This window comes from Nanorana parkeri, unplaced genomic scaffold (genome assembly GCF_000935625.1).
Source record: "Nanorana parkeri isolate BGI_ZX_2015 unplaced genomic scaffold, ASM93562v1 scaffold4585, whole genome shotgun sequence".
In the NCBI taxonomy this organism is placed as follows: domain Eukaryota; kingdom Metazoa; phylum Chordata; class Amphibia; order Anura; family Dicroglossidae; genus Nanorana; species Nanorana parkeri.
In genome coordinates, this window is record NW_017310847.1 from 1 (window position 1) to 9,493 (window position 9,493).

Below are 9,493 nucleotides of genomic sequence, written 5' to 3' on the forward strand. Positions count from 1 at the left end.
AATCAACACCTGGTTGTGACTAACAGTTTATGTGGATTGGAAAGACATTCACTATATTTATTCCAGATAATTTTTTGTACAAGTCATTCTGAATTGAGAAAGCTGGTCGGATGTCCAGTGAAACTTCCAGTTGCCTTGACTGATTTTTTTTACAGATACATCAGTGATGTAGCCCATGCCTACGAGCTGCATCCTGGAAATCTAATCAGCTGGGAAATCTCATTTGTAACCTGCAAATTCTTGCAAGATCTCAGCGAAAGGTATTTTTCCCCCCTCAGATGATGTGCATGGTACATGTCCAAGTCACATGTGCCAGAGTTCCAGGAAGTAATGGGAGATGGATTAATTGGGCCTTAGTAAAAACAGCCACTTTGAGAGGAATGGGGAGGAAAAGAAAACTAAGGCATGCAAAGAATCAATAACCTGCAATTGTCTATAAAAATCTGTTTGTAGATGATCATTGCTAAACTTTTCTAGAGGTGCCTATTGTTGTTCAATGATATATGTAAAGTTTCTCCTTAAGTGAGTTTTCCCAAGACATATTCATAGGTGGTAGGGCAGTATTTTTGGTAGATATGTTCCACCAATGTGTTGCTTCCAGGTACCATAGATATACCTTTGTTATTCATGTAATTCCAAAGATGTAAGGCATAGGAGTTATTAAAAGTTGGCAAATTCTTCCAGACTTCATAGTACCGTCTCCACGAAGGATACATGATGGGGTAGAAACGTCGAGGGTGAAAATAACTTATGTTTGAACACATGACATCATCCGTAGAGTTAAATACTGGCAGGCCGCACATTTTTTTCACAACACGTGTAACAACCCCTGGCCCTTGGTGTCCCCATAAGTCCCCCCTGTAGTTCTCAACAAAGTTCTCCATAAACTGCCACGCCAACTGGTAATGTGAGGAGAGGCCAAAAACAGCGCTACTAGTAGATGTGGAAGTCTCATCTGCTAGAAAATGGTCCTCGGGTATTGGGCGAAGTGAGATGACATCGGTATCCATGTAAATACCGCCGTATTTCCACATCATGGCAAACCTACAGGCATCTGAGAGAACATGGATCCAGTAAATTTCTTTTTTAGGGTCTACCTGGTAATGAAGAAAAGTACAGCATAGCATGAGACCATAACATAAGAACATTTCTTCACATTCCAAATACTACGTCAATTCACCTTTTTAGGGGCAGCTGCAGCATTACCACATACCTGCTATAGGCATGAGCTCTGGGCTGCTATACGAGATAGAAAGAGCAAGCAAGATACTTTCTTGTATAAATAGAGGTATAGACTCCAAAGACAGAGACATCATCTTGCCCCATACAAAGCATAAGTAAGAGATAATTCTGAATAATATACTTTGTGCGATCCGTTTTGTTCCGAATTGAAATTCAGACAAATTTTGGGAAATTGGGACATTTGGATGCATCCGAATTTCTGAATGAAAAAATAACGAATACGAACATGGTGCTCTGTAGCCACACCATTCTTCACAAGTGTCTTCACGCAGACTTCTATTACAGAGAAGGGGAGGAGGTGTTCCTGCCCCGATCTGTTACTTGAGTGCTGACTGCTAAGCGCACTACTTTGTATTCAGGCTCCCTGCATAACTGCTAGAACAAAGTGTACCTGACTGCATATACATTTTTCTAGAAAAGATTTTCAATGCTTTAAGCTTGGCCATGGAGGACAACAGCAGAGCTACAAGAAGAACAGACAGAAGTCTTATTAAATATAAAGTTCATATTTACTAAAGACAATCATAAGAACCTTATTGGGCCAGTGCAACGGGACAAGATGATGTATCGTGGTATGCAGTATGTTTCTTCCTGGGTATGTCTAAACCTAAGAATAAGGTTTAGCTAAAACTTATGTCTATCTTTTAGAGCTTGTTTCATGTTACAGCCATATTCAGGGTGTAATAAGAACAAGGCCACTTTGCCACCCCCCACCTCCTAGAGATGCTTCCAGGACTCCTGACACACTTTCTCAATAGACTTCCGTATGCAGACTTGTCTAACCTGTTAAGGGAAATGACAATTGTGCTTTATGGAAAGGAGGAAATCTTCCCGAGATATAATTATCGCTTGGAGTCATTCTGACAACGGATCAATTGTGTGTCTTCTAACAAAAATATATACACATACAACTCACACCCTGCCATGGTTATTTCAGGTAGAGTGGACTGTATCTGTACCCTAACCCAAAGTTATCTGTAACTCTACAAGAACACATTCCTGACAGATCACAATATACAGCAACAGCCGAGAAGGTTCCATCCACTGCAGGCAGGAGGAAGCATTTCCTCTGAGCAAACATTGACTCAAGGAGTAGATGATGGCCTTGAAACTCTAACACTTACCCTCCCTGTAACCCTAACACTATCCTCCCTCCCTGTAACCCAAACGCTAACCCTCTCTGTAACCCTAACACTAACCTTCCCTGTAACCCCAACACTAACCCTCCCTGTAACCCTAACACAAACCCTCCCTGTAATCCTAACACCAAGCTCCCTGTAACCCCAACACTAACCATCTCTGTAACCCTAACACTAACCCTCCCTGTAACCCCAACACAAACCCTCTCTGTATTCCTAACATCAACACTCCCTTTACCTAGACTTGTGCGCTGTCCAAAAATTAGTTCCGTTTCGTTTCGTTCCATTTCGGAACATCCGTTATTTCGTATTTCGTAATTTGTGTCCGAAACTCAATTCGGATTCGTACGAAATGCGTATTTTCGTTAGTTTCGGCACATTTTCGTAACTTTACGAACATTCGTTATGATGAAGTTAAAAAGCAAAAATACCTTTGTTAATATTGGAGTCGATGCGGTAGTTGTTTTTTTATCCGAAATACGAATTCCTTTAACGGATTCCGTATCCGAATTTCGGATTAAAAGAAACTACCATCAACTCCAATATAAATGTACTTTGCTTTTTAACTTCAATATAACGAATGTTCGTAACGGAACGAAAATACGTCAACGGAATTTCGTATTTCCTGCCTGTGCATTGTAATGCGACTGAGCAGCAGCGGATCCGTATTTCGGATTAAAAACAAATCTTGTCATGTTGTTCAACCTCATTTACATTTTACAGGGGTAATATTAGTTCCTGTTTCAAAGAAATTTGGATCCAAAATTCGTTAACGGAATTTCGTATTTCGGATATAATTCGGAAACTGCCATTTGGATTTCGGATGCTTCCGAATTTACGAATTTCAGTAAAATTAGTACGAATTTCGATTCGTAATGAAACTAATCGCACATGTCTACCTTTAACCTCAACACTAAGCCTCCCAGTAACCCTAACACTAACCCTTCATGTAACACTAACACTGACCCTCCCTGTAACCCTAACACTAAACCTCCCTGTGACCCCAACACTAACCCTCCCTGTGACCCCAACACTAACCCTCCCTGTAACCCCAACACCAACCTTCCCTGTTACCCCAACACTAACCCTCCCTGTAATCCTAACACTAACCCTCCCTGTAACCCCAACACTAACCCTCCCTGTAACCACAACACTAACCCTTACTGTAACCCTAACACAAACCCTCCCTGTAACCCCAACACTAACCATCTCTGTAACCCTAACACTGTAACCCTCCCTGTAACCCCAACACTAACCCTCCCTTTAACCCTAACACAAACCCTCCCTGTAATCCTAACACCAACACTCCCTGTAACTCCAACACTAAACCTCCCAGTAACACTAACCCTTCCTGTAACCCTAACACTAACCCTCCCTGTAACCCTAACACTAACCCTCCCTGTAACCCTAACACTGACCCTCCTTGTAACCCTAACACTAAACCTCCTTGTGACCCCAACATTAACCCTCCCTGTAACCCCAACACTAACCCTCACTGTAATCCTAACACTAACCCTCCCTGTAACCTCAACGCTAACCCTCCCTGTAACCCTAACACTAACCCTCCCTGTAACCCCAACACTAACCCTCCCTGTAACCCCAACACTAACCCTCCCTGTAAAAACGGAACGAAAATACGTCAACGGAATTTCGTATTTCCTGCCTGTGCATTGTAATGCGACTGAGCAGCAGCGGATCCGTATTTCGGATTAAAAACAAATCTTGTCATGTTGTTCAACCTCATTTACATTTTACAGGGGTAATATTAGTTCCTGTTTCAAAGAAATTTGGATCCAAAATTCGTTAACGGAATTTCGTATTTCGGATATAATTCGGAAACTGCCATTTGGATTTCGGATGCTTCCGAATTTACGAATTTCAGTAAAATTAGTACGAATTTCGATTCGTAATGAAACTAATCGCACATGTCTACCTTTAACCTCAACACTAAGCCTCCCAGTAACCCTAACACTAACCCTTCATGTAACACTAACACTGACCCTCCCTGTAACCCTAACACTAAACCTCCCTGTGACCCCAACACTAACCCTCCCTGTGACCCCAACACTAACCCTCCCTGTAACCCCAACACCAACCTTCCCTGTTACCCCAACACTAACCCTCCCTGTAATCCTAACACTAACCCTCCCTGTAACCCCAACACTAACCCTCCCTGTAACCACAACACTAACCCTTACTGTAACCCTAACACAAACCCTCCCTGTAACCCCAACACTAACCATCTCTGTAACCCTAACACTGTAACCCTCCCTGTAACCCCAACACTAACCCTCCCTTTAACCCTAACACAAACCCTCCCTGTAATCCTAACACCAACACTCCCTGTAACTCCAACACTAAACCTCCCAGTAACACTAACCCTTCCTGTAACCCTAACACTAACCCTCCCTGTAACCCTAACACTAACCCTCCCTGTAACCCTAACACTGACCCTCCTTGTAACCCTAACACTAAACCTCCTTGTGACCCCAACATTAACCCTCCCTGTAACCCCAACACTAACCCTCACTGTAATCCTAACACTAACCCTCCCTGTAACCTCAACGCTAACCCTCCCTGTAACCCTAACACTAACCCTCCCTGTAACCCCAACACTAACCCTCCCTGTAACCCTAACACAAACCCTCCCTGTAACCCTAACACCAACCCTCCCTGTAACCCCAACACTAACCCTCCCAGTAACCATAACAATGACCCTAAAAATTGGAATTGTTTTACTCCTGGTGATTCAAAGCTCTGGTAATTACCCTTTTTTAGAGGTCAGTCTACCACATCGGTAACCGGCAAATGGCATAAACAAAAACACACAGGAGGACTGACTACATAGTATAGAGAGTACAAGGGTTAACTACAGATCGGGACTGACCGTGACCAAGAAATGTATTTTATTTGTATACAAAATGACCACAGCCAACACCTTATTGTCAACACATTAAAAACAGTGAAACAAAAATACTGACTGTAATTCAAGTAATTGTTTGATCAGATATTAGGACCCTGTTATTATGCACATAGATATCAAGACCACAAAAAAACAGCTTTCAATTAGGCTCCAGATAAAGGGGATTAACCCTGTGGAGGCTAAATATCACATAAATCTGAAAGTATGTGCTAAATCCCACAAGATGCCACCTATTTTCATTAGTATTAGTATCTAGATCGTTGACTTTATTCCAAAGAGTAAAATCATCTTATCATCGAAAGGATCTAAAGAGGACACCCATAAAACAGACGATTTCGTCACGTGAGTAGGACATTTAAATCTACTCTGTACAGAATAGTGGAATCGGCGTTCCCTCTATACTGAAATTAAAACCCCGGTGCAATACCATTAATGGGAAGACTTCTATGCCACGATCCACTCACACCAATCTAGGTGTCACTGTCCATAATCAGATCCATGTATTGTTTACAGTTAGCATCTGTTTAATCTGCTTTGGAAAAAGTCACCTTGATCCGGGACACTGAGTTTAAAAGGAGCCCTTCTGACAGCTCGGAAACAATATACTTTGCTCTAAACTACAAAGTATCTAACTCCCGCATTTTGGGACTCTATCCACCAAAGGAGCTACTATCTAGCATTTCTTTGTGGAATTCAGACATATACTAATGAAAATAGGTGGCATCTTGTGGGATTTAGCACATACTTTCAGATTTATGTGATATTTAGCCTCAACAGGGTTAATCCCCTTTATCTGGAGCCTAATTGAAAGTTGTTTTTTTGTGGTCTTGATATCTATGTGCATCATAACAGGGTCCTAATATCCGATCAAACGATTACTTGAATTACAGTCAGTGTTTTTGTTTCACTGTTTTTAATGTGTTGACAATAAGGTGTTGGCTGTGGTCATTTTGTATACAAATAAAAAAAAATTCTACCATATCCCAATTTTGGTCAGTCCCGATCTGTAGTTAACCCTTGGACTCTCTATACTATGTAGTCAGTCCTCCTGTGTGTCTTTGTTTATCCCAATAATGACCCTATCTGTAACCCTAACACTGACCCTCCCTGTAACCCCAACACTAAACCTCCCTGTAACCCCAACACTAACCCTCCCTGTAACCCTAACACTAAACCTCCCTGTAACCCCAACACTAAACCTCCCTGTAACCCCAACACTAACCCTCCCAGTAACCCTAACACTAACCCTTCCTGTAACCCCAACAATGACCCTCCCTGTAACCCCAACACTAACCCTCCATGTAACCCTAACACTGACCCTCCCTGTAACCCCAACACTGACCCTCCCTGTAATCAAAACAATAACCCTCCCTGTAAACTTAACACTAACCCTTCATGTAACCCTAACACTAACCCTTCATGTAACCCCAACACTAACCCCCCCTGTAACCCCAACACTAACCCTCCCCTTAATCCTAACACTAATATTTCTTGAAACCCTAACACTAACCTTCCAAAAACTCCAGCACTTCCATTACACTAAATTCTACACTATCACTGTATTCCTAACAGTCGTCCTCACACTTACATTCACTGTAACCCTCCCTGTACATCTCACACTACATCTCCCTGTAACCCTAACACCAGCCCTCCTTTTAACCCCAACACTAACCAATCCTGTAAACCTAGCAGTAGCCCTCACACTAACCTGCACATTATTCCTCCCTGTAACCTAACACTAAACTTACTTTATGTGAACTTGTTTGCACCTCTCCTCTCCAGCCCCGGGACCATCAGTGCAAAAGACCAGTCCTTTGAGTCACTAGATCCCAGGGACGGAGTCTGCTGCTTCAGCCTCCCTGACTTCAGTTAAACATCCTTCACAATACTCCTCATACATCAGAATTGTCCAGTGTACAGCAGACTGAACATTGCATGTACAAGAAGCTAGCACAGGGGAACACTAATCTAATATAGGTCATCAGTAGATTGTAAGCCCTCAGGGGCGGGGCCCTCCTTACCATCTTGTCTTTAATTGTATTGTGATTTTAATGTCTTCCTTATATTGTAATGCGCTGCACAAACTGTTGGCGCTATATAAATCCTGGATAATCATAATAATAATAATCAGTAGAAGAAACAAGATAGACTTCTAAATAGGAACACAAGGTGAATGTTCTCGGCAATGATAAGGAACGGAGGTAACGCAGACTCACCTAACCTGCAGAGGGGAAATGCCAATTGTGCCGCGTGGAAAGAAGGAGATGTATAAAAATAATTTCTCTCATTAATTCTATCACATGATGATTGAGTTTCCTCTTTGGAATTTTATAGACATCGAGCTCACAACCCTCAAGGAGCTTGTATTTCTTAAACAATACCTGTTACTTTGATATAAACATGGAACTTTCCATTGTTCTTGTACACGCTCTTTGCTTTGATGTCAAGCTGACCTCTTAGCTTCAATATGTTGAGTCATTACCTTGGAAAAAAAATTGTAGAAAGGGACATCTGACTTTCCTGATCTGCATATTTGTCCCAAATCAGTGACTTAGAAAGTATTTAAGATAATCAAAAATGATCATTTTCAGAGCCACTAAGGGAGTGATTTTGTTTCATTACATTTTTCAATTGAAAATTCTCAGTTCCCTCATTCAATTGCTTCAGTCTTCTGTTTTTATTCTAGTTAGAGATTTCTGTTATGCATTTTGGGAAGTTTTTCCACATGGTGTTCCTTTCAAACTTAAACGTCATGAAAAGAGGCTTCTATAACCCTCAGGAGCTATTTTGAAGCCCATTGCCCCCTTAGAAACCACTAACTTCAACCAAATTCAAACGTTCCAAATTCAAGATTTTGGTTATGCATTTTGGGAAGTTTTTCTACTCAGTGCTCCTTTGAAAAAAAATTTAATAAGAGCTAATAAGAAGTTATTTTTAGCACAAAAACATGTCTATGAGAGTTGAAAGAGGCTTCTGTAACCCTCAGGAGCTATTTTGAAGCCCATTGTGCCCTTAGAAACCACTAACTTAAACCAAATTCAAACTTTCCCCGTTCGCTCAAATGTATTTTTACAAAAATCTCACAATTTTCAACAGAACTTTAGAGAACTGAAGACTCTCTATTTCTCTCATCTCTAGAAGCCATTGTATCTTCCTCAGGATGCGTTTACTTTAATACAACTATGAGATTGATGAGCCCTTTTAGCAGTAATATTATCCAGCTTTCCATCTACAAGCACCCAAATCTTCTCCCCCAATGGTACCCCACTTAGTCTCTAATGTACCTTATCAGACCAAGACTTAATCGGCGTGTTATTAAACAATTGGTCCATTCTGAGAGGGAAGGGGTAAACGTTGCCGAAAGGTGACAGGGATGGAAATCGTTCTTTAGCTCTCTTCTCGTCTTCTTCTGTGATGATGTCCTCCAGTCCTTTCATGAAGAAGGCCACCGGTCTGTCGGGGTAGACTCGGGCGGCTGATTCAATAGCACACAACACCAGGGACGGTGGCTCCACTCTGTCCGTGGTCTCCACAAATAGGATTCCATTTCCTTTTCTTAGGATTGTGTTTGCACTGAAAGGATCAGAGGTTTCCTTTTCTGACAAGATGAACATTCCATGTCACAAATCTCAACTTACCTGTATCAATCGCGGGGGTCCTCACACTCGCAGCATGTTGGTAATTGGCACTCTGGTCACTTGTGACTTGTGTCCTATAACTTCCCCGGGTGTCAGGATCCAGAGCGCCTCCAGGTGGCGCTGGAGCTAAGCCCTACAGTTTCCGTAGTCACCTCCAGGGGTCTCTAGGCAGCCAGTAACTGCTAGGTACCAGACCTCCACTGGGTGGTGCTGGAAACTGCAACTCCAGTGCTCACCTGCAGGTGTCTCCCAGCTGCCACCAATCATCCACCACCTGGTGCTCCCTGGGAAGTTACTTAAGCCCTCCCTGCAGTAAGGTCTGTGGCTCAGTATTGTTTCCTGTTTCGCCTGAGTCTCCAGTCCTGTAAACCTGTTTCTGTTCCTGAGTCCTGTATCCTGTATCCTGTGTATGTTCCCTGCTTGTTGTCCGTGACCTGCTTATGTTCCTGAGTCCTGTTAGCTCCTTGTACCCTGACCTTTGGTCCCTTAGTTCCCCTGGTGTTTTGCTTTGCTCCCTGGGTGTGCTTGCCTGTTTATTCTTGCATGTGGTG

The 9,493-nt window shown here is 42.3% G+C and overlaps 1 protein-coding gene across 1 annotated transcript; it reads right to left on the minus strand.

The window, feature by feature from the left end:
* Positions 1–518: 518 nt before the first annotated feature.
* Positions 519–8,918, minus strand: LOC108803962 (alpha-1,4-N-acetylglucosaminyltransferase-like). The gene is made up of 2 exons (XM_018575741.1): positions 8,589–8,918; positions 519–1,097 (listed from the first exon to the last, which is right to left on the minus strand). The coding sequence occupies exons 1-2, from the start codon at positions 8,916–8,918 to the stop codon at positions 519–521; spliced, it is 909 nt and encodes a 302-aa protein (XP_018431243.1).
* Positions 8,919–9,493: the final 575 nt, after the last annotated feature.